The 25,522-nt window shown below is 42.7% G+C and overlaps 2 protein-coding genes and 1 long non-coding RNA gene across 6 annotated transcripts in view; 1 reads left to right on the forward strand and 2 right to left on the reverse strand.

Annotated features, from left to right (window-relative positions):
• GRIP2 (glutamate receptor interacting protein 2) overlaps nt 1-879 on the reverse strand; it is a 248,943-nt gene extending 248,064 nt beyond the window's left edge. Inside the window, exon 1 of one of the 2 annotated variants that reach the window (XM_035337745.1) lies at nt 655-879. The gene's annotated coding sequence lies outside the window, so the exon portion shown is untranslated. Of the gene's footprint in view, nt 1-129; nt 345-654 lie in introns of those variants that run through there. The other variant, XM_035337747.1, reaches the window with a different exon arrangement.
• A 1,872-nt stretch (nt 880-2,751) lies between these two features.
• CCDC174 (coiled-coil domain containing 174) lies at nt 2,752-14,168 on the forward strand. Of its 2 annotated transcripts, XM_035337500.1 has the most exons (12): nt 2,752-2,921; nt 3,407-3,511; nt 4,425-4,525; nt 5,448-5,506; nt 6,603-6,783; nt 8,694-8,789; nt 10,202-10,338; nt 10,732-10,826; nt 11,068-11,215; nt 12,219-12,365; nt 13,006-13,617; nt 13,660-14,168. In XM_035337500.1, the coding sequence occupies exons 1-12, from the start codon at nt 2,778-2,780 to the stop codon at nt 13,956-13,958; spliced, it is 2,124 nt and encodes a 707-aa protein (XP_035193391.1). In that variant the 5' UTR covers nt 2,752-2,777; the 3' UTR covers nt 13,959-14,168. The 2 variants fall into 2 exon arrangements, with proteins under 2 accessions (XP_035193391.1, XP_035193390.1); XM_035337499.1 differs by having other exon boundaries at nt 2,753-2,921; nt 13,006-14,168.
• LOC118173183 lies at nt 3,928-24,792 on the reverse strand. 2 transcript variants are annotated; one of them, XR_004754073.1, is made up of 5 exons: nt 24,707-24,792; nt 24,577-24,632; nt 22,973-23,060; nt 20,377-20,725; nt 3,928-3,938 (listed from the first exon to the last, which is right to left on the reverse strand). It is a non-coding gene; the product is annotated as an uncharacterized LOC118173183 (long non-coding RNA). The 2 variants fall into 2 exon arrangements; XR_004754074.1 differs by lacking the exon at nt 3,928-3,938 and adding an exon at nt 7,036-7,045.
• Nucleotides 24,793-25,522: the final 730 nt, after the last annotated feature.

The raw sequence follows: 25,522 nt of genomic DNA on the forward strand, positions 1-25,522 counted from the left end.
CCTTATGTCAAGTGGCTAGGAAAGTGTGTGAGGACGCAGTGCCCTAGCAGCAAGGCTTATCTCACAAATATCCAGCTGTTATTAGTCCACGATTCTATTTCATCTTAAGTAAGATGGGTTTCATCCTACCCTGAAGCTTTGATGTTCTTAGTATCTATGATAAGAGAAAGTCTCAGAACAGCAAATCTGCCAAACATCAATATAAGTTGGTTTTGGACTCCTATTTTGTCCAGTTCTGGACTAAGGAAGATGTAGGGAAAGTCCACATCCAAGCTTTCAACTGATCCATTTAGAGTTCATGCAACATCTCTCACTAATCTTATAAGGTGCCAAAATGCCACTGTTTCATACAAAATCCCCTTAGAACAGTCTACTGTCATCCCCCGTCTTTCTCAGAAGTAATAAACACGCTTTTCTGTTGATGCAGCTTTGTGGAAGTAAGCACAATTAGGCCTCATGCTAAAATGAGCAGCATACTAATGAGAAGCGCTGAATCAATTATTCCCCAGGAATTCAAGGCTATCAGCAGTCTTAGATCAGACATGGCATTTTTTTTAGCTTTCACAGACTCCCAACAAGAAAAAAGCATCACACAGCTACTCTGAATCTGTATTATACACCCAAAAATACATTCCTCATCCCCGCCTTCCTCACCTAATTTCTTTAAGTTAAGCTGATTTTGCTTCACAACTTGGAAGTGTTTTTATTCCAGCTCCTCCTCTCTCATTTGCATTTTATTAATGCCTATGGGCTGGATTCAAGAAAATATCCCCAGAACAGCCTTCCACAGGTTAGACTGGTATGTGTGAAAACTTGTCAGTTCTTAGCAAATACACAACTGCTGGACGGACATTGACAAAGAGCTCCAAAAGCCACCCGTTGGGACGTGCACCGGAGTGCACCTGCGGGAGCGAGGCAGCACGCAGAGTGGCTATGCCTTTCTTCCTGCTCCCTGGTCTTGAGGATGCTAATTGACAAATAGTGAGAGCTAAAGGTTCTTGCTTGCAGTGTAGCGGCTTGGATAGATGCAGCATTTGAATCGTTTTCCTTTTCAGTCAGAAAATATAAAGAAGCACTGAAGTACCTACACAGCTACTTAGTATTACATTTCTAAAACTGGTCATTTAGGGTTCCCATCCTACAGCCTCCAATACTAAGCTTAGGAAGCAGTCATTACACTCAACAAGCCAAGTTTGCAAGAGATCAAGATTTCTTGACATGTTTTTACACCTGCAGTTACAAGGAGCAATACAGGACCAAGTCTGACTATCAGCTCTTCAGGAACACTTCATGTTATGAGAATCAAGATAAAAATACTCTTGAATTGCTCCTTGAAGTGCTCTACACCTCCACATCAGCAACCCAGAGGGGTGAGCAAGTGAGTCCTACCACTACAATAGAGTATGAGCAACGTGGAAAAGAAGCAATGCGCTTCAGGGGGGAAATGTGCCCTCACACATACACCATCACCTCCCCACCCAGAGAAAAGTTGTGAATTGTTGGGGCAGAATCAGCCCTGTGTTGGGCTTGGGCTGTTTTTGGTTTTGTCACTAGGTGATGTTTGAACAGGCCACTTAACATATGATTTGTTGAAGTGAGATTTAATTAGAACAGCACAGATGTTTTCGTTCCTTTGTCCTACTTTTCAGTAATGCTCATGTCTCTTCTTCCACTGCAAATTAAAACAGCAAACCTTATGGCTCTATCATGACCTACGCTTTTTCGTATCTGCTGTCTCCCATCGTTTCCTCTTTGAAAAAGCCAGAAGGAAGTCAGCTTCACCAAAGCCACAAATTGTTTGTTTTCCAGCTGCATCCTTAATGCTCCCTATACGGGTGTAACTTATTTAGCTACTGAGCATCTATGACAGTAATTTGCAATTCTGTGTCCATAAACTATTCAAACCTGGGCCTGCTCCAGCTTCCTAAAGACAAAAGCAACACATCCCCAAAAATCAAAAGAACCGCATCTGACACTTCTATCAGTTGTCACACTGTGAAGTAACAACATCGGAGCACCTTATGTTTTTCTACTTTATTAAAGACAAGTGAAAGGCAGCTTTCTCTCGTAACTCCAGATAATTATGATCTGAATCACTCTGAATTAAAATCTATCAGCCAACCCTGTTGCCCTCATGGGGAGGAGAAAACATTCAATAGGAGTAGAGGGAATGGCCTCACATTGCACCAGGGGAGGTTCAGGTTGGAAATGAGGAGACATTTCTTCTCAGACAGAGCAGTCAGGCATTGGGATGGGTTGCCCGGGGAGGTGGTGGTGTCCCCGTCCCTGGGGGTGTTCAAGGAAAGGTTGGACGTGGTGCTTGGGGACAGGGTTTAGTGGTGACATTGGTGGTAGGGGGGTGTTTGGACCAGATGATCTTGGAGACCTTTTCCAACCTTACTGATTCTGTCATCTGTGAGCTACGCAGTGTAAGTAAAACCCTGAGGGTCATATCATCTCTCTCCCCAGGCTCATCTCCGAGGACACGGAGCTGGCTGCAGCACTCAGTCTGTACTCAGGGAACCCATGCTAGCAGAGGGCCAAGGACAGCCCCAGCGCCTCGTCCCCAGCACACCGCTTCAACAAGGCAGCGGTCACAGGGCTAGATGCAGCCACATGTTGAAGGACAGGGCTGTCTGCAGCTCCAAGCAGAGCCTCGCGTCTCATCTTAGCAGCAGCCAAGGCAGAACTGGGGCGGTTTTGCTGCTGACACCAAGCTGCGACCAAATCCTTCCCCTCCTAACCCCAAGCCTCTGCACGGCCCCGACCTCCCCAACATGGCGGCGGGGAGGAGCCGCCCACCCTCGCCGCGCTGTCGTAACGGCGCCGCGCTTGGCGGCAGTGCCGTAAGGCGCCGCCGGCGGCGGAGCGGGGCCGCCATGGACCGGAGGAAGAAGCCGCTGGACGTGGCCGCCTCCTCGGTGAGCGGGCGGGGGCGGTCGGGAAACGGACAAGGGAACCTCCGGCCTTTAGAGGAGCCTGTCGCTGGGTGTATAAGCTGTGTGAGGGCGGCTGGGTGCCTGCTCTTCGGTGCCGGTCCCGGTCCCCCTGCACCGAGGGCCTCGCAGGGCCTGGAGGCGCCTCACAGCCCGGCGGGGCGGTAACGTGGGCCGGGGGGGGACGTGGGCTCCTTCCCCGGCCTGCTCTGAGGTCCCCGCCAGGGGAGGTTCGCTCAGGAGCCGGGGGGAGGCGAGGTGCTGGGCGCTGGGGTCGTGGGGGTGCCCTACCTGGTGCAGCCGCTGCGCTGAAGTTCCATGTAAAACAATTGGTTGGGTGCTTGTGTGACTGTAGGAGTACCGTTTTTTTTCCACTGGAAATGCACCTACTGCTTCATACGGTAACTGCTGTGTATGCATAAGGTGTGTCTGTGTTGTTTGCTTATTTGTCTGTTTGGCTGGTGATGTAGCTGGTGGACCTCAAAGCAGAACTCTTCCGAAAGCAAGAAGAGTTCAAGAAAGAAAAGCTATTGAAAGATGCTGGCGTCTTTGCAAAGCCCAAACCCCTTAATAAGGTAGGAATATTTTTCCGTTGCTGTTTTTGTTATTATTTCTCCTTAAACTAAGGCAGTTCACATGTGTTGAAGTCTAAATGCATAAGTATTCAGAGCTGTGTTACTATTCAAATGTTAAATCTTCATCACGAGAATGTGTAAATTTCTATCAGCTCACTTCCAGATTATATTCTTGTACATGGCGGAAAACTCATGTTTATGCTTATCTAAATCATCTCTTAATCTTCAGTCTCTAGGGAGCTTTTGTAATTACAGCAAAAGATATTTCTTTGTTGTTTTTTTTTTCACCCCAGTAATTTGTATGCTTCCCTGAAAGATGGAAGATCAGAGGCTCTTCCAGAATCACTGAACTTTCTCGATAAATGCTCTGCTGCGTGCTCCTCTGTATCACAGTGTATAACAACGAATGCCCAGTTCTCTCATTTTACTCTTCACTGCACGTTTTCTGTTCAGCCTGTGACTTTCTAGTAGTAAAGTTGCCGTACTTGAAGGACATGAAGCATTCAGTGTTACTCTGTAAACAAGCAATCTGATTGTGTCTGATCTGATTTTTATATCTAAAATGAAGGTAATAGAGAATGGAAACAGTACATAGCTTTCTTACTAGTTAAATAATCGGGTTGTTTGCATTAATTATTTTTCTGTAGCAGCTTTGCCAGAATAGATTTTGTCTGATTTGAGTGCCTCTGCCTCTCAGCCTGTCCTTACCTCCCATATTGTATGGCAGCCTGTGTAATTTAGGACAGGCTTGCTGTATTGTACAGCACAGCAGGTGTAATCTCAACTCAAACATGATTAAGAGGTTATTTTGCAGACCTTCATGATTGATTTGCACAGTTTGCATTATGGAGTTGAAATCTTTTTCAATCTTACTTTCGTGTTTTATTTGTTGTTACAAAATTGTATTCCCCAGAAACCAAATATCTGGAGCAAACAAAACACAGGAGTTGCAAATCGAGCTCAGAAAGATGTTGAGCAGAAGGCAGAAGAGGATCAGACGTTAGATAAAGCAAGGTAACTCTTAGGCTCTATAAGAAAGGAATGCTTTGTAGAATTTGTTTTTTAGTGTTTAGAAAAGCACAAAGAAGTAGTTACACAGATATTAGACCAGCAGTTCTCATTAGACCAACAGGGAAGACCAGCATCGATTCCATGCTCTTTACCAGGAATGTGCAAATTGCACAGCAGCAGCCTGGTGCTCTAGAGATACCTGCCCTTACTTTATCGTAACTGTCTACGTCAGGTTACTGCTTTTGAGTGCTCTCTTTAGATGTGAAATTCAGGGCAGTGATGCACAGAATTCATGTTACGAAGCGTACCTTGGACCTGAGAGGAAATGGCTCACTCTTTTTGCAAGATTTGACTGATAGCCTAAATGGGTTAGACAATGAAATATGCAGTGAAAATGTAATTTGTAACCCATTTGCTATTTTTCTGTAAGCATCTCGTAGCTCTTCAAAATTGTCTTCCACCATTCCAGAAATCAGTTAAGGTTTTCTCCCGTTTCTAAAAATAAGTGTATCTCCATGTTTTTCCTTCCTTTTTAGTTCCTTCTGCCCTACCAAAACAGTTTTGCAGCGTCTCATTCCTGCAATTAGTGGTCTAATTTCCAGTATTTACCTGACAGACTGTCGTAACTTCATAGAGGTGGAATGCTAGTGGCTTCGTATTCCTGTCTACTTGATAAATTACACTAAAGGTTACCTCTATAATTTCATTATTTTCAGTATAAATTCTGGAACTGGATATCTGTGTATCTTCAGAAGCTTCAGTTAAGGTTCAAAATAAAAAACAGGCATAGCTCAGCTTCTAGTAAATATTTCTAGCGCTCCTGGTACTTCTGTCCCATTTACCTAAGGATTTTTGGTCATTTTGAGCTCTGTTTGGAATTGATGGGAATACAAACATTTAAGGTGTGTTTTTTTTTCTTTCTCAGGAAGAAACTAGAAGAGAAAGCCAAGCTGTATGAGAAGATGACAAAAGGCGACTTCCCAGGTGAACAGAACTAATTGAAATATTTACGTTATGTCACATAAATAATTACTCATTTTAAAATTTAAATTACTAAACTTATTTTATAAAAAATAAATAACGTGATAGAGAGATACAGATACAAATTAATCTCAAAAGTAACGGTTGGCCTTTCTGACTATCCAGTGACTTACAGCAGCTACACTGAATTCACTGCTTACATGGGAAACTTTCTGGATCTGTTATACAGAGTGGTTAACGAGGGTTATTTTGCTATGAAAGAGGGAAAAATATAGGTACTAGAGAATATAAAATTGCTTTTTGAAGGACAGTCTGTCCTAGTAAATCACCATGAGCTTGTTTCAGTCTGTCAGTCATTAAATGGGCGGAGTATATTCTTTTTTTTCAATACAGAATCTTAGAAAAACAAAATTAATTTATTCTCCATTATGCAGAATTGCATTTCGTTGCTGATTTTCTATCCTTCGTTCTAATTCTTGGACTTTACGAAGAGCAGAGGAGCAGTAGGGGAGTCTGGCTGGTTCTTGTATGAACGTTAGTCATGCAGCTAATAGGGTCAGAGAATTATAATCTGTCCCTTTCTTTTGCACACATTCAATCCCTTGCAATAAGTAATTATTAAAATAGAATTGAAATCTCCTTGCAGTTAATCTCATGTTTTCTTTGCTAGTGTCCATCTTTGCCAAACATGATCTCACCGCTTTTCTCCACTTTTTAAAAGTACACTAGTGACTGCTTGCTGCCAGCATACCCAGTTCTGAGCATCAAATCAGTATTTGAACTGTTGTGTAACAAACCCTGGACTTCTGAAATAACTAAAGAGCAGAGAATATTTTAGTGCAAAGTCTGCAACCTTTTTTGTAACCTACAGGAACAATTAATTGCTTTAGAAAAAGCCTGGAAGCTATATTCAGAAATAGAGGAGCCAATTTATAGCTCCAAGTTTGTTTGGCCCCAAATGAGATTTAAGTATTCCCCAGAAGTACAGTCAGGGGCACTGCTGGCAGCTGAAAAGTTGATTGCGACTATTATGTATTGATTTTGTGTTCAGTTCTGTTCTTTTCATGGCTGTTCTCTAAGAATCGATTTTCTGCCTTAGATGAAGAAACTGAAGATTTGTACCTAGTGGATTTCACTCAGAAGATCATAGACAAACAGCGGGAAGTACAGGAAGTGTATCAGAACGAAGCTGCTAAAAAGATTTTAGAAAAAGAGACAGATGATGAGGAACCTGAACCCGAAATCGAAATACCACCACCAGAGGACCCAGATGAAGAATGGTTGGTACTACTGAGTGGGGGGATGCATGGGAAAATAACTCTGTTCCCCAGAACATGTGGCGTGACGCTTCTTTTCTTGGTTAACATTACACATTGAGAAGATGTGGTAATATTCTTTTATTCCATGTCTCATCAAAAGACAATCCTTAGTGTTATTTTCCATATAGGTAACGCTGCAATAGAGTCCTCCTACAGGATTTTGTGAAGTATCAGCCAGGGAAATGTACTATAAATGAGACACGTAGCAATATCCTCTCATTTTCTTGCATAGTTTATGGCAGTTCTGATTGCAGTATTGATAGGATTTTATACACTTTGGTGTCTTGCACTCAATTCTACTTGTTTTTGTTACATTTGTCTTCTCTAGTTGTGTGGGATTTACAAAATGAGCAGTCATTTCTGTTGTATGACCTCCTCATAAGAGGGAAACTCCGGGAAAAAAAACACATGATTTTCCAGCATTTCTTCTACCGTTTAACTACAAAATTGCAAATAGCCTGCGGCAGTTTTCTGTGACGTTTCAGTAACTAGTTTTTCAACCAAGATAGTAGGATTAATTATGAAACCAGTCTGACTAAACATTTTCTTGGCCAGATTGTGAAAAATGCTTATGGAACGGAGATTTTAATTCTGGTAATCAGTTTAAAACAGCAATTAGCAAAATGAAAAAGAGCACACCAGTTTTCCAGTTTATTAGGCCACGCTAAGATTAGCAATGTAATTTTTCAGAATAAATTGGGAGAATGAATCCAGGCAAGGAACCAGAAAATTGCTAGGCTGGAAAGGCAGATATACCTATTACTGGTATCGTACTGAAATTCAAGATGAAACTATCAGTGATCCAGTGATAGGCTTAAACTACTTCGTGCTCTCATCACAGTAAGTTTCAGAAACTTAAACCAATAAATTTTACTGTTTGTATTGTGTTTTTCTGTCATTGCATCTCACTTAAATGACATACATTATTAATACCATCCATCTCAGGGAGGCCATTTCCTAATGAGGGTGCTGGCATAATTAATGCAAATTAGTCTGCAGCTATTATCTTTTCTGTAGAGGATGCAAGTCATTTTTGTGTGTGTTGTTTTTTTTTGATGTGACGTTATACACTCAGCGCCCTTTTTTATTATACTAAGTTCTGGATATCCATAGAAATGATGTAAAAGAGCTAACTTACTAAAAGCACAGATCTTTAAAAGTTTGTTTGGGAACTAGATTGCCAGTCGTACATTTTCAGCTGTAATGTTAATTCTTTAAATTGGGATAATAGAGGCCGCTTGGTGCCAGAGAACTTTCTAGAATTATTGGACAATAAGTACAGCTCTCTATCAGCTTTTTTGACAACTGTAAATTAAGTGCTCAAGACTATAAAGAGTTGTATAAGAAGCCCAATATGTGCTTCAAAGGAACACTTTGCTTGCATTTTAGTCAGCTTTTGTTGTGCAAGCTGAATGAACGCTATCAGCCTATTCTAAATGAGCTTTGGACTGATAATTGAAGTATATTGTAGCAATTTCATATCCGCAGGAAGTCAATGCTGCATCATTATTTTCACCCTGGGAAGCAAGTACTAGGACCGGTTTTATTTTGGTGTGAAAATTGATATTGTAACTTTTGAACGCTTCTTTACACCACCTTAATATCAAGGCGAACAGCTGGCCCAAAGTGGGGTTTAATAAATATCTGTGATAAAACTGTCGTGTGCCCTGTTCAGAATGTCGCCTCGGGAGTCTGATAATTGAAAGGTGGAACTGTCATACATGGAGAGACTGAGAGACGATGAATACTTTTTGGAAATGAGAGACGATGAATACTTTTTGGGAAGTGTCACTGCTTCTGTCTTCTGGTTAAGAGTTCTGTAAGTCAGAAAATCAAAATTTTGTGTGAAATGTCCTTTTCTTTCATTACAGGGTTGATTATGTTGACTCCTTAGGCCGATCTAGGCGTTGTATGAAGAAGGATTTGCCAAGTCTACTTAAACTGGATCAGGAACTTCAAGGGAAAAGGTTTGGTTTCTTTCATGGAATTACATGTTCCTTGCAGTATTTAACATAGTTATTTTTAATGAGAAGGAAGAGAGGTTTATGTTTTGTTATCCCATTCCCAATCCAGAATCGTTGAAGCTGCTACTTGCTCTCTGTTTACTTAAGGCCAGCTTCTGCTGATTACTACATTGTGCCTTAAAAATAGCCAGAGTAATTACAGTGAAATTGTGCATGACAGTGGCTTTATCAAATTTTCTATTATGAATTTATACAGTATTCCAAGGCTTCTGTTTATTTCACCTTGGCAGCAGGCAATTGTAATATGTGGCTGGTGTACTGTTTTTAAATTGCAAGAGAACAGAGGCTATGGATATGAAATAAAAGCATATATGAAATTTTTAATAAACTACTAAGGCACAATATTCAATGGAAATGCTGACTAAGTCTAAGACCTCACTTACAGACTATAGCTTGTAGAGAGGGGTTTTAATAAACTGATCTAGCAATCTCTTGGATATCTGATGCATCTTTTAAAACTGTGGTCTTTTTATGCAAAGAAATGCTAGAAAATGCCAGAGAAGCTATTCCTGGTTCTCTTTTAATCTGGAAACTGTTCATGGTCTTGTAGTAAATCCAACTTCATTGTGACATTCAAAATGAGTTTGTTGAATCTCCATTTGTTTTTTTTTTTTTCTCTTCTGTTACTTAGCTGTTTAAACAGCTTTTCTGTTAAAATGATTATGGCAGCACTGAGAATTGTTTTCAGAAAATAATCTGAAGGTAACTTAATAGAGACTTCACTGTTGCTGAAGTGAAAATTATTTTATGCTGGCAACTTATTAGTGTTTTCTCTCTATTTTAAAAATAAGATGGAGAATATGGGTGCTTTGCAATTGCAGTCTCTGGATTTATATTGATGATAGTCTGTCAGCAAAACCTGCTTTAGTTAAAAAATAAAAAAATCCTTTTGCTTCCCTTGAGAAAACAAAAATATTTCCTACTTTGTGTACCAAAGGTCATGGACTTCTGGGGTAAATGGCTAGGGTTTTGCTCTGTCAAATACCTTCCATTTTCTTATGTTAAATCTGAAATGTTGCTATATGTGGCTGCTAGCATCCCCCCCAAAAAAATAGTGAACATGTAATTTCTCATTCTGTGCTTTGGTAAAGATTTCATAATGCCTCCAAGAAAGGATACAATTTGTATAAGTATCTTACTAACATGTTCAACTAGTACCTTCTTTTAGAAGTGGTTTTATATTTGTCTTTACCTTGTACCACACTTATCAATGTTGCATCTCTAGGTGATGCCTACAGTGATCTGTTTTGTAAAAACTGCAATAGAGGATTAGACACAATCATAATTTCATCGTTTGATACTATAGAACCAGTAACTTCTGCTCTATAATAATCCCTAACTCTTTTTTTAATTAGACTAGACCCTGATGGGAATACTCTGTTATCTGAAGATATGAAGAGAGAACTTCAGAGACAGCAGTGGGAAAAAGAAGAAGAAGAAGCCCTCAGAAAACCCATGGGACCCATACATTATGAGGACATTAGAGAAAATGGTATACTTCCATATTTTATATCATTCATCTTCATGTAGGTACTGGTTTTAGAGGAAGCAAGGGAAAGTTGTTTTTTGTTGCGTGTATGGCCAACTTTAGATATGTGTTAAATCACATTTGTAATAATTATTCAAACTACCAGGACATTCATCAAGATTTATCTTTCATCAAATCGTACTTTTCTCAAATGTATTTTTAAAATTTGATTACATCCCCCAGTTTTCTCCTTCAGGAAGCTTCACTTCATGCATCATCTAAACAAGCCTGTTATAGCCATGAAAAAGTGTGGTGCATGTTGCAATTCAGTGCCTGAAAGCAGGCCACATGGTGCTTGTAGTTCCTGTCAGTTGTAAACTGAGTGTAACTTGAACTTCATTAACTTTTTCTTTTCAGAGGCCAGGCAGCTTGGTGTTGGTTACTTTGCCTTTTCTCGTGACCAAGAGCTTAGACATAAGCAACGGGCAACACTGGATATGCTGAGAGAGCAGGTATGAGCTTAAAAAGCAAATTGCAGTGTAAGAGCATCCTAATTTCAGTAGTCACCATCTTGGTTTGTTGTATAAGTCTTACAATCAGTGTTGCCTGAATTTAACCACCAAAAAAAATGCCCTCTTTTTCCCTTTTCAATCATGGTACCTGATGATTGCTTTTATTGTTTAGTGAAGGAAGACATGTAGTTGATCATAGTAATGCAGGAAGACGAATTCATGTTTCTTCTTTACTGTTTAGACACTTGATCAAAGAACTAAACGTGAACAGATAAAAGAAAAAAGGAAGGCAGCTCTAGAAGCCAGGCTGTCTAAACTTCGAGCACGGAAGGTTAAGAAATTAAGGGAAGATGGGTTAGAGGAAGAGGCAGCCAAACTGGAGAACGGAGGTATGATTAGTTGCCTTTTTAAGTTAGGTACTTGCTGTTTCATGTTGTACCTGATCAGTGCGTGGGCAGGCATCCTTTTATATGATGTAGATTTGGGCATTTAATATATTGCTATTATGTATTTTATGTATACAAATAGTATAAATTAAAATAGCGAGAGTTCATATAACCATGTGTAGATGTAAAATCATGCCAGAGAGAGCTTAGTAATGCAGGAAGAAATGTCATACATAGACGTCCTTTTTGGATTTACATGTGACAGCAGGAATTGTGCGAGTTGAGCTGCTGAAATTGTACTGGCTGTTTTTTAAGATGAGCAAGATAAAAATACTAGCAAGTCGATTCTGATATAACATACGTTCTTACAGTTTAAGTGCAGTCTGTAAATTGGACATACAACTGGCTTTTAGGATTTGGGATGATGAATTTGAGTCCTCTGTGCTGTCTCCCGTCTGACACTACTAGATACTTGCATTGTCTATCTCCCACTGTAAATTGTAGCTGACATTTAACTTGTCAGAATTCTAAGCAAGCGATTAACTGTGAAGTGTTCTGGAAATGACGAAGAGCAGTGTGCCACTGCTAACTGTTACTGTTGTTCAAAAGAAGAAGAGTGTAGATTGTTTTCTCTAGGGTTACTGAAGTGGAGATGCATGGTAATGTTCTTATTTTTAACAATTTTCTGGTTTCAGTATAATACTCAGCACGTTCCTTTTTGGGTTCTTAGGCAACAGATTTTTCAGCAATTTCTTTGCTACAACTAGAACACTAATGAAGTGTCTCTTGGTAGATGGGTTTCCTGATTATCTGGATTATCCACTATCTTTTCTGAATTAATTAAAAGAAAATCCCTATTCGCATGCATTTCATTGTTGAATGAAACTAGATAACTACTATGAGGTATAAATGCAAATAACTATTGCTTCTTATTCGTCCTATGAAATTCATATAGAAGATTTTATCCTGTTCCTAACAAAAACTGTTCTCTCTTTCTGCAAAGCAGAGGTGAAAGATGCTACTGGTCCAGTACAAGCTGAACAGGAGGCTCCGAGAGTTACTGCAGCAAGTAGAAAGGTTGAGGTTGTCATCCAGGAGAGAAGAGATACAAAGCCTGGCGTGCCTTATGTCCGTGAGTGGGATAAAGGCAAAGGTAAGGAAATACATATTCAGAAACACTGTTTGGAAGCGGTGTGCATACTGCTGATTTCACTTCTGCTTTGAGACAAAGCATGGTAAATCTGAGAAGCAATAGAAATGAAAACTGAACAGATTTTTGCTGTTTTTAGAGAGCAGGTTTGGGGGATCTTGAATCATCTTTCTGTTGCAATGCTTCAGGGCTATTCTTAATCAGAAGTCAGCATCTGTTAGAATAATTAGAATATCTACCACTTCTGTTGAAATAAAGAAGTTACTGGTTTTCCCCCATGCACACTAGAGATATTACAATAATCTCCATATTCTAGTAATTAAGACCTTAGTGCTGTGATTGGTTTCTATTTCGATTCAGCCCTAACTAATCAGCAGTTTTTCATAACCTATGACCATGTTGTTAAAGGATCCGAAAGTGACTCGGATGAGTTATACAGAGGGTAGTGGTTATCTTTAATGCTCAATAGCTTAGTTTCTGCTCTGTAGAAAAAAGTAGACTATGAGGTTAGCCAGCAATGTAGTACTAGGCGAAAAGGAACTTCAAATGGCTTTAAGTAGCTGCATCTTCTGTGTTCCCTCCATTATGACTGACCTTCAGACCCTGGAATCTGTATTTAAACTATTTTCCTTATTTCTAACAGAACTGATGTTTGGACAATGGTCAAAGAAGCAGGAAGAACTCAGAGATGAACGAGATCCAGAATTTGCACCACCTTCTGATTATTTTGTGGGACAAAAGAAAGATGATGATTACAGAAGCCAGAACTTGAACAGTCCTGAAACCACCTTTGAAAAATCAGAACCAGAAGCTTCACAAAACCAACAGAAGCCATCAGCGCAGGCCAACACCAGCAGCGCTGCAGTTGTGCCACCATCAGTGCAAGCTTACAGCAATGATGTTCAAGATAAATCAGCATCAGCGGAGGCCTCTGGCAGCGACAGTGAAGACGGGTCAACATCAGAGACTGACAGCAGCGATGATCAGGAAGGGCTGCCGTCAGCGCACGCTTACACCTGCGGTGCTCAAAACATGCCACCTCCAATGCACGCTTACGGCTACGGTGCTCAACATGTGCTGCCACCAGTGCAGTCTTACGGCTACGGCATTCATGATATGCCATTTCCAATGCAGACTTATGGCTACGGTGCTCAGCACGTGCTGCCAGCAATGCAGGCTTATGGTTACGGCGCTCCAGATGTGCCGTTTTCAATGCAGGCCTATGGCTATGGCACGCAGGACGTGCTGCCACCAGGGCACAGCTGTGACTGCAGTGCTCAAGACGTGCCACCACCAGGGCACACGTGCGACTGCAGCACCCAAAATTTGCAGCCACCAGGGCACACCGGTGACTGCAGCACCGAACACTTGCAGCCGCCAGGGCAGAGCTGCGACTGTAACACCCAAAATTTGCAGCCGCCAGGGCACACCTGTGACTGCAGCACTCAAGATGTGCCGCCACCAGGGCAGGCTTGTGACTGCAGCGCTCAAGATGTGGCACCGCCTGGGCTGTCATACAGTGGTGACACTCAAAATCAAGCACCACTTTACCAAAGTTTAGATGATATGCTGTCTTATTACAGACAAGTGACTTAAACGGAGCAAAATAATAAGAATCATATTTTAAAGAACTAAAATCAAATTATCTGTCGGCAAGAATATTTTCCTACATCTGGGAAAAATAAATATCTGTAAGTAGATGGAAATAAATCTCCTGGAGACCTAGGCTATGTTACATCAGAGCTGTACTTTTTCCCTGTTGATTCTCTTTTTTTTCCCTCTATTAAAATTCTTTAGCATTGCTTATCTAGTTCAGTACATGTTTTTATTCTTTGCCACTAATGCCTGAACTTTGGGGTATAGCTTCTGGTTTGGAGGTACTACAAGTTCAGAAATATCTGTAGAAACCATATGGAAATGGCAGGCCTGCTGCTGCTAAATACAAAAACATTTTAAGGAATGTGTTACCTACATAATCTCCTGACTTCAGGGACGGGAAGTGCAGAATGTTATCTAGTGACAGCTGGGGCAAGTTTTCCGCATGGTCATAACGCCTTCTGCATTCCTGAGGTCTGTATGTAACTTGTAATTCTGTGAAGCAGATCAGAGTTGGAGAGAGGCACTGCAGAAATCAATAAATAATGATGGTAAGACTAAGAATAAACGCTTCAGTGAAGTAGAAGCCTTGACACCTGAAATGGCTGTCTTACTGGTTTAGAAAATGCTCTTAGAATTGTTCGAGTACATTCTTCTTTCATCATATATGTGGCTTTATTTTATTTAATACTTTTTTTTTTTCCTAAAAGCTGTTAATTGTGGTGATTTATATATAAAAGCAGGCTGACCTCGACCAAACAAGCTTTTTTTATTTCAGAAGCTCAGGAAATGACAGTAATATGTACTTACCATTTAGAAAATGTTTATTTCTGAAAGCAGTTTGGGTACCTCCTATTTGTATTTTAAAAGCTCATAAAAGCTAGAAAAGTGTGCTAGAATGGGCAATTCTGTAGATTGTGTAAATTTAAATGGCAGTGATGTTCTCAAAGTAATGGACATTTGAACCAAATACCCAATCGGGCAGAGACAAAGAACATGCTACTCTTAGGTGTGTCAGTGGGATCTCAGGCTGTTCTGCGAAGCCTGGTGAACAGCAATGTCCCTACCACAGCAAAAAGCAGTGCTCAAGGTCACCAAGCAAACTTAGCAGCATGCAGAACACATTCACTATCCCCAAACTGTTTTAACCTCAGCTATTAAACTCACTTCCATCTCTCTTCCTATATTGCTTACAGCAGAAATAACACCCTGCAAGAGCACCAGTGGTACCCTTTTAAAGGCACAAAATACTGCAGTCTTTTCAGTGCTACCAAAGGGTTAAGAGACTGGAGCTTTATGATAACTTTGGGTTTCTGTTTCTCTAAACAGACCTAGAATTTAAGGGAAGTATGACAGTATTAATGGCAACATCCACAGTACTTTGCTGCTGCTGACATGAATTCAGCTGGTGAGCATAGCGTTAGGGCTTACGTTTCTTCCTTTCCTTGAATCTCTTCAGTATGAATAAAGAATCTGAACATAGATAATGATTTTATACTGATGACTAAGAGGAAGAGGTTACAAATCAGTCTCTTTTTACCAAATATGACAGCATCAAAGCACGTTTTTTTCCTGCTAAGTTTGGTACAACGTCAGCTTAGTCAATACCCACGAGGTGGCACTCTAACCTTACAAATTTGCCATATGAAACTGCCAGTACAAACCCGTTTACTGCTATTTATTTCACTGTGATGTTGAAATACTCTCTGATGACCCCAATCCCAGGAGAGATTTTTCAAACCTTGTGTCACCCTACATTTAATTTTGAGTTTAAAACAGTTGCACTGTGCTTTAGCAGCTTTCTTCCATAAAGATAAGAAGCTGTCAGAACACAGTTTCAAGAAGCAAATTGCCTTGGTTTTCTTGCACATTGATTGAAGGCAATAATAGAAGCAAGAAGTGGAAGGAAAAGGTGTAATTTTAAGTCACTGAGTCTGTGCAATCCTGTTAGATGTGTACATAATTGTAGGATGGCATGTCAGAATTAACCCTGTTTGAGTAGGAGTGAAGCATTTTAGGGATGTTTTGGGTTGTGTACTTAACATCTTAGCCTCGCTGCCTAGAATCACACAAGACATTGCAATTATTCACGAATTAAGCCTCAGGATGGTATTCTGAAGTCAGATTGTAACAATGACCCTGTTTTGCGAGGGGGGGGGGGAAATGCAGAGGCAAGGTCACAAAGCAAGTCTGTGGCACCACAAAAGTTCAAACCCGTTCTCCAGTCTGGCTGACTTCTGCTGGAGATGTTTCGTATTTAAGACCTCACATGAATCAGTGAGTGTGATTCAGAGTAGGGTATGATTTTCTTGGAGCTGAACTAACCCCAAAGAGTGGGCAAAGCATTTAAAACATTAGAGCATGACTGCAATTCATTATGGCAATCGTATTCTTTTGATGGATTTCCCTATAAACAATGTTTGTATCTATTCTGCTACTACGTTAATAGTCTGTATTCATTTCCTGCTGCGCTCTGGGCTTTGTTTTTTCTGTGCCCTTGAGACTGGGGGTAGTTTTATGTATGTGTGATGTAAGAGCTATGCTGTCTGTGCATTAGTTTAACAGAGCTGCAGCTGCACTAAGGAATGAATGCCATTTTTAACAATATTATGTAAAAACTCATGATCAAAGTGTTCTTTTGTCAGCTTTATTTCCATGGCCTAATATTAAACAGGAGGACTCTTGCAGGAAGGCAATTCGATGTCTACATTTTTAATGTAGACTTCCCCAGGAGGTACCAGTGGTGGCTCATGTTGCCTTCGGTGCACTCCACAGAGCCAGGGACAGGGCCTGGCTCTTGGGCAACTTATCTAAGGCATCTCTGTCCCACGTCCTTGCATATGTATTGTTTTGATACGCAAGTTATCTTTGTCCAAAATGCAAAAAGTGTTCAGGCATGCTTGAATTTCAACCTTCAGCTGCCCTGGCTGGCTGGCAGGACTCAATCTGATCTCCAGAGAATCCCCTTTAGAGCAGACAATTTTCTCTGTGGCACCAAAGACTGAATTTCCCCCCCCCCCCCCTTGGATCTGGATCTGGCAGTGAACTATGAGTGTGTCAGCTAAGGCTGCTAGAAGGGGTAGAAAGTAACTGGCTGCAATTCTGTAATGTTAGAGGCAGACACTACATGAATCAAATTGCCCTTGTCAGCTGTTTTTGATACTAAAGGCTCTCCAAACCCTTCAGTGGCCAGAAGGCCTTGTGCTGATACCAGTTCTATCAATAATTCTAAAATTGATAAATTCTAGTGCTGTTCGATCCTAATGTTTCACAACTTGTAGTAAAATTGAGCCAAGATCTTCCCCCTTCTCCCTTTTTTGGTCTGTTGAAATGTCTAAAACTTACATCCTACCATGTCCTGTAAGACCCAAGGTACTGACTTGGTATCTTAAGAGCAGTTAAATGTTAAAAACAGGCAAGAACAAATGTAAAGATGTACCAAGAGCATATGAATGATTACATTTATTTTCCCCTCTGTCAAAGATACAGCCTCAAGTGGGCCATAGAGACTTGAGCTTTCATAAAAATTCCATTGAAATTTCTAGCTGGAAGTTTACTTTGTAATTAAAGTGCTTTGCTTGCTTTCTCTAATTAAATGAAATAAAATTCCCTTTTCACAGTTGGAGAAGTAAACACTATTCTCAGTAAGTATCTAAGGGAAAATAACTCTTATACTTCTAGAAAGTTTAAAATGAGTTTAGCCCCATCTAAGGAGAGGGATCTAGGAGATGGAGGAGGTTGCTCTGGCGCTGTGCTGCCAGCCCAGCACTAACTCCTGTCATGATTTCAGCTGATACACAGAGGTGCCAGATCGTGGTCAGCCATCACCACCCACACAGTGATTATGGTGCTTTGACCTTTAAGTGCAAAGTGCCTGAAACCTGAAATATATTTATGGTAACTTGGGTTTTTGCTGATCGAAGTCCTGTATGGCTATAATAAATGGTGCGGTTCCCTGGCCTTCCAGCTCAGACTGCTGCTGTGACCAGAATTCAGAGAATGGTCCTTCTGCTTGTATCACTCAGAGGCTTCCAGGCTGCATGCAGCGGTGCCACAGACACCATTCAGTGCTTATCTGTATCTTTTGCTGTCTGTTGCAGGGCGTTCTTGCCCAATACCTTTCTTAAAAGCATCTTGGTCGCAGACCAACGTCTGATTGCTTCACAATAGTTTGTGTTCAGCTCACCTTTTGACTGGAACAGGTATTAAGAATTTAAAACTCCCACTCCAAGATTTCATATAATTTCTCTAGTTTAAGGGAGCCATTCAGCACATGTTATCCTTGCTGAAGCTTTTAAATAAAGCATGTTAAACACAAAGGGCTCATTTGGAAACCTTTTCATTCCCTTCTTATCATTTGTTGCTCTTCACTGGGTTAACGGAAGCAGTTGCTGCAGCACTAGGTACGAAGATATCTGTGAATTACGCCCTTCTACCACTGACTTCTGCAGACAGAGACAGCGCTGGTGCTCAGTCAGAGTTTTTATTCAAACCCTTTTAACTCAGTCACCTTGGTAGTAGTTTTGTACGCTCCGCATCTCATTACATAGGTCAGAGGTTTCCAGAAGTACTGAAAGCTGTGATCTGGTATTTGCTGTCTTGCAAAGCTCCACTAAAATCGGAACAGCTGGGAGGCAAGCAGAATACTGCATATGATTGTTAGTGTTTGAAGAAGATAACGGTGTTTTTTTCTGCTCAGAAAGAATTACCCAGTCATTTATCCTAGCCATAGAAAATACCAAGAAAGGAGAGAAGGAACATTGCCCTTCAACAAGAATGTGTTTGTGTATCTCTTCTGAGACAGAGGCACCAGCCTTTGTCAGAACATTTTTCCTTTTTTTAAAGCAAAAATATATACAGAGACAGAAAATGGGCATTTTTTGTGGGGGAAAAAAAAAATCTGTATTTTGGGTGAAAATCTTCCAAGGTTGCTTACAATGACTCATTGCAATGTCTAGTTCAGAGCCACTTACGCTTTAAGGGGAACGTACACCGTACCACAAATCCCAGCTAGAATACTACATGGGTTCTCATAAAATAATTTTCTGTCAATTATTTCCTATCAATGGAAGTTCTGGGTAGTGCTGAAGATGCCTCAAACTAGGCATGAATTGAGCTATGTAAATATCGATACCTTCTCATGATTACAGAGGGGAGTATGCAGTCATATTTCCTTAGTCTATGGCTGGAAATCTTGAATGTTGCAAATTTCCACCTTCAAGCAAGATCTGAAGCAAGTTTATTATCCCTGATAACTCAGCTTTGTTATTTGCTTGCTCAGCCTCCCCGAGCACTTTGTATTTGCAGTTTCTTTCATCTGTGCTTCCCAGCCTGAAATGGTGCACAGCATACTTCCATGGCATAGCAGGCAGCATTTTGCTGACGTGTGAGCTATTTCTTGGAGCTTCCTGAAGTCAAAGTGCCTGTTTCTTTGAAAATCATATGAGAAAACATGCCTAACATCTTTCAGTACTCTTTTCCAAGACCTCATCCATGCACAGGAGAGCACTCCGCTCACACGGATGAGCCCAGCCCAGGAAGGGACAGGCGTCCGAAGGTTTTTTGGTGGGGAGGCCCAGCTCCTTGCTGCTCCAGGCAGCCTGCCCGGTGTTTCAGGCTGAGGGCCCCCAGACAAAAACCTGGCCCACCAAGCAGGAGGCCTGCCGGGTGGCAGACGGCCAGGCTGGGCCTGGGGTGCATGAGCTGGGCCAGGAGGATCATGGTGGCTGCAGCCTAGGATGGGGGGCACCGTGTCCTGAGGGGTCTCCACCCGGCCAGGGAACCTCCAGCAGCGCCTTGTGTGTGGCCACAGGGCTGAGGGCTCTTCCCTAAGAGCCCAGCCAGCCCACATCTGCGGGCTCTTCCACAGCAGTGCCCCCACCACCTGCCCACACCGCACAGGAAGCTTCTGTCCCGCCACCACCCTTTGCTCAGGAAGGGTGTATTAATTCTTTCCCCCTTCGCTCCTACCTCAACAAGGTCACATCCCTTCCCCACAGTTTCCATACCCAGTGTATGTTCTCTGCTATTCACTTCTAGGCCCGTAAGCACGGTGCCCCCTCCTCCTACGCCCTCCCCCAAGGGCACTGCTGTGAGCATAAAGGAGCTCTTGCAGGATTTGAAGGAAAAGGTGTGTAGGCAACTATTTGTAGCACAACAGCAAGGGGCACAGCACTGCAGTACAACTAAGCAGCAACTACGAAACTGGCTTATTTTGGACAGTGGTTGTCCCCAAGTCAACCGCTCCTCTGGTGATGGCAGTATAGCCCATCTTTTCATTTAGAGAGCACTTCCAGCTCTTCTGAGAGCATACGCTGATCTAGCCACACCTTGTACAGCTGCAAGTAAACTTAAGCCTCCAGGTTAAAATCTGTAGAAGTTTAATACTCAGGCCCTAGCTCTCATGGTCAAAACAAACAAAAAAAAAAGGTGCAGAAGGTGCAGAAGTTTAAACTTGTTCTCCTAAATGCCTACCAAACCAGCAGATGCACTCAACCTACAGAAGGTCACAAGTAGTCTTCAAGAAGCTTCATTTCCAGTATAATCCTGCAGAGCCAGTTTTAAAACAAAGCCTACAGGTAAAGAGAAAATATCACCTCTTAACAAAAAAGTTTTATTCTGACTAAACAAAATGTACAATGTTACCTAAGCGCTAGCGAGTTTTCTTGATGATCTGAATGTTGCAGGTCCATTGAATAACTCGATCACATCTTACATTGTAGTTCGATCAAGCTACTTTTTGCCAGACTTCTTTATTCCACCACTGGCTGCCAAAAGAAACAACACAACTGGTTAGACAACCGACAGAGATCTTAGCTACAAGTTCAGTTCTTCATAGAATCAAATTCCTGCTAGACTGCCTGTACAACTCAGATCCCCACCAGAGTTGGTTTTGTCTTTGCATGTGTTACTCTCCTCTGTGATCTTACAGACTTTAAATGAGTAACTTAACATCAGAAACCAAATCTCCCCTGGAACCAAATATGCCTCCTAAGCCTACGACAGAACTAAACATTTCAACCATTCCTGTGCTCCTCCATGCACACCCTCCGTTGTTTATTTCTTATACGACAGTTTTATGGTCTGGTCAAATCCAATTTAAAGCTAAGGGAATAAAAGCCTCAGTATTTCTAAATCAACCAGAGCCCCCAGTTGGGATTGAAGCTCTACTGTAGCAGGTGCTGGAATTACACGAGCCTTTGCACTTCCCGTTACCGAAGAGCACAGAGCATGGTCAAGGAACGACACATATTAACACAGCACCAAATGCAGCACTTTTTTTGTCAAATGCTGTTTTTTTACAACATTTGTCATCTATGACCGGTGAAAAGGAGAAAAGCATAGGAGGACTACAGCGTTCATGGCTGCAAGGGCTGGTAGCTAACAGCAGACTTTGCACTGCGTTCCAACAGCGTTGCCTTGCTGTAACAATACGATAATCACTGTCTGCTTTTGCTCTCATTGGACAGGGACCAGACGACTGAAATTCAACCTAGAAAAAGGCAGAGTAATAATGGCAAGAACGAACGATCAAGAAGTACAGACGTACGCGCAGCTGAAGCGCACTACACAGAACAAGTTCAGGATGGTAAGGACACAGAAGGGAGGTTCAGGGAATTTTTTTTTGCATCAGCATGTAATGCCAAAGACATTCTGTAAGTCCCACACCCAGCACATTTTTGTAAGCAGATAAATCAGAGGAGCTAGATTAATTTGAGATAAACAGACAAGAAATATCCCACGTTAGTGGAACTGGATTCCATTCCACTCCAAGAACACCAACTCAAATATGAAATTGCAGAACTGCTGGCTAGGATTTGTAACTTATCATTACAGCCACCGTGTCAGAGGGCTGTTTTCGTGCTACTCTTCTGTGCCTGTGATCTGCCAGCTTCACTGCCAGCACAGCTCCCAGATACAGAAAGGGTTCTGGGAAGAAACTAGAGAACTAAGGACCAGCAAGTCTGGCCTTGGTCTCTGGCAAGATAATAAAGTCTGCAATAAAGCAAATGGATAAACAGCCTCGTGAAAGTTAACAGGACTTCTGTAAATGGTGAATCCTTACTCTCTGACCTGCTGGAACTCTGTAAGGGTATCATTTAGTGCACAGATAAAGTGAATCCAGGGGATTTCATATTTCCAAACAGCATCTGACAAGATTCTATGCAAGCATAGCAGGTGAAATTGAATTTGCTGTGGGATTGCTGGAAAGGTCCTTCTAGGACCTCTAAGGATTTATTTTTTTCTAAAGAATAAGAAGCAAAGGGTAAAGTTTGATGGTCTTTATAGAATGGAGAAGGGATTAGCCATGTTAAAGGAACACAGGCCAAAAGCACCTACAGGGAATAGGCAGGATGTACACCTCAACATCCCTAATGCAATCACTACAAATGCTGGGGGAGTACAAGGTGACTGGACAGCCTCACACCGACAGAACCTCCTAGTGCCACTGTCTGAAATGAAGACTGGGCTGGATGCACCATCAAAACACACGCTGCAAAACTTCTCCCATGGCACAGCATACTGCACAGTCACGTAAGCAAAAGCACTGAAGCCAGGCTTATTTCCAGTCACAGAGTGCTGGGTTTTTTGGTTGTTTTTTTTTTTTCCTGCCAGGAGTCTCCTGCTCTTGAAATTCATTCTTTAAGAAAACAATTACCGCACTTGTTAAACTTTCAGAACTGTGGCAAAGCCTACACGTTTCTTAATATACCTGGAAAGAAAAGGATGGTATGCTAAAATAAGAGCCCAAATCTCTCTACACCGTCCCACTAGAACAGCTTAGCATGCCCGGTACAGTTACACCTGCTAAACCAGAAACTGCATCAGTAATTTGGGGGTGAAATTGCACAGTAAAATAAATAAATAAAATCAGCATCTCTTTGTTATTTATCATCTGCAACTGCCATCCACCTACTCGTGTATGTTGAATAACTTAGAGGTAGAAGCAAAACCATCAGACTTTTGAAGGCAGCAAGCCCCTTTTTTTCCTATCAGTATGGCACTTCACTTACCGAGGGGCCCTTTTCCAGCAGCCTTTGCTTTCATCTCCTCAAGTTTCTTTTGCTCCTCCTTCTGCTTTTGTTTAAATGCCAGATCTGTCTAAAGAAAAGAACAACGGAGCGTGTTAGCACCTCCTCCCAAAAAAAACTTTGAAAACAACTGACAAGCAATGAGAAAGAAATGTAATGTTCTAACACGTACAGCCGTCATAGGCAACAAGGCTGAAAGGGGCTGTAGGGTTTTGCCTTGACACTCAGGATTTTGAGATTCCTCACCAGTCCAGTCCATGGCTCAGCTTCCTTACTGCGAACTTCCCTTGCTACAATGTGAGCTTGTTATTTCCCCTTTCCCCCCCCAAGAGAACAGAATATTGTTTCTCTCTTCAGGTTTTCCAGGATTTTTTTTCTGTAAACTATTACTTCTTTACTAGTAAATCACTCCCCACCATGCTATAAAACGAAAAAAGAAGTGAATCAATGCGATGCCCCCACACGCTACTGAGAGGAAAGGAAATGTTATTGTATCACATTTGCCACTCAATGTTTTCTTTATATGGCCTGTGTGATTTTTTTGTTGTTGTTTTGTAACACCTGATTTTGAGGGTACACATTTAGTGTGTGGTCTGTCTCAAATCCTTTCGGGTGGACCTGAAGTTTAGCCATTCCTTCTCGTTGTATTTTACAAGTAAATTGTTCTTTCCAAAGGGCCGTGGCATACATACTTAATTAAACAAATCCCTTTGCTTTCCTTCAGGCTTTCTCCGATTTCAGATTACTGTGATCACTAGTCTTGTCCTTTTGACGGTTTGTGGCCCCTCCAAATTTTGTTTTCCACAAAGAACTGTCAGTAAGTTAGTCAGCCGCCAACCACAGCAGTAATCAAAACGTTAGACTCCGATGTAAGACAAAATCTTGCTCAAGGCCAGACAATACATCCTTGCAGTCAGACACTGAGGGGTTGGTAACTGCTTTTAGTGTGTGACACAGCAGCTGCCTGCCCGTTCACCTCCATCACGTCCCTAGGCCCTGTTCCTACCCACACTTTGACAGCGTTATCAGCAACTTGATGTTTACTGTCCTTCTCCCCAATCGCTGACACTGCCCTGCTGCAGAACACGATTTCCTTTGTCTGGTCGCTTTACTACAATACATAGTATCAGCTTTTACATGGCTGTAACTTGGATGCTTCTAAGCCGTTATTTGGCTCTAACATTTCTCTGGCAATATTGCTTATGTATAAAGTTACCAATTCATCTTTCAGAGAGGCATCGCATTTATTTGTTTCCAGCCACTGCTGCCTCACCACCCTCCACGATCCTCCGAAGCAGCAACAGCTTACCTCTGCCCTTCTGATTTCGTGCCTTTAACCCCAGACTCACCAGTACCGCTGGTTACTTCACCAACAACCCCCGATGTCGGGGCCTATCCTTGGTCCTTAGGACTGAGTTTGTGGGGTGAGAAGGGACGGAGAAGGGGAAGGGGAGAGGGAAAAGATGAGAAGGGAAGGGGATGGGGATGAGGATGGGGACAGGGATGAGGACGGGGAAGGGGATGGGGATGGGGAAAGGGATGGGGATGAGGATGGGGATGAGGACGACACTCTCCCGCCGCCCTACCTCATCCAGGTCCTTGGACTGCTTCTTCGGCTGTTTCAGCGGCTTCTTCTTGCCGCCTGCAAAGACAGAGAGCTCCGTGAGGCGAGGCGCGGCGCGGCGCGGTGCCGGCGGCCCCGGGGCACGGCCTTACCCTCCCGGCCCGACATGGTGCCCGCTCCGCTCCGCGCCTCGCCGCCCGCTTCCGCCCGGCCCCGCGCCGCCACCGTAGCTCGGTGGCTTCCGCTTCCGGGCCGGGCCCGGGGCAGGTAGGGCAGGGCCCGGGGCAGGCCCGGCGGTGCGGAGCGGGGGGGACCGGGGCGGAGGGGGGGGTTCGGAAGGGGCCGCTGCGAGATGCGGCAGCGCCGCCCAGGGCGGCTCCCGGCCGCCTGAGGTGAGGGGGGAGCGCGGTGCGGTGTCACTGGGAGGTGCTGCGGGGGACCCCTGGGTGGCTTGGGGCCGCTGTGGTTCTGGTACGCCGTGTTTTTGGGGGTGAGGCGGCCCCGGGGCTGCTCGGGGGCTCTGGTTTACGATGGGGCTGTGCAACGGGGCGCGAGCAGGCGGTCAGAGGCAGCAGCCGGGGTCAAAAGCTCACCCCAAATGTCTTCATCTAGGAAAATCCCCTCCAGGGGACTCGCCTGTGTCTGCACGCGTGTGGTGTCGTTGCCACCTGAAGGCACGGAATCAGAACGGCTCGGGTTGGAAGGGTCCCCAAAGATTATCCCTTCGCACCCCCCTGCCATGGGCAGGGACGCCACCCACTAGATCAGGTTGCCCAGGGCCTCGTCCAGCCTGGCCTTGAACCCTTCCAGCAATGGGGCATCCACAGCTCCTCTGGGCAGCCTGTGCCTCACCACCCCCTGAGTGAAAAAGAAAATTCATACGTAAAACTTTTTAAATTATCAAAAAACATGTATTAAGCGCTCTCATGCTGTTCACATGTTGGTTTTCTTATATATTGTTTTGGTCA

This window comes from Oxyura jamaicensis, chromosome 12, assembly GCF_011077185.1.
Source record: "Oxyura jamaicensis isolate SHBP4307 breed ruddy duck chromosome 12, BPBGC_Ojam_1.0, whole genome shotgun sequence".
Classification (NCBI taxonomy): Eukaryota; Metazoa; Chordata; class Aves; order Anseriformes; family Anatidae; genus Oxyura; species Oxyura jamaicensis.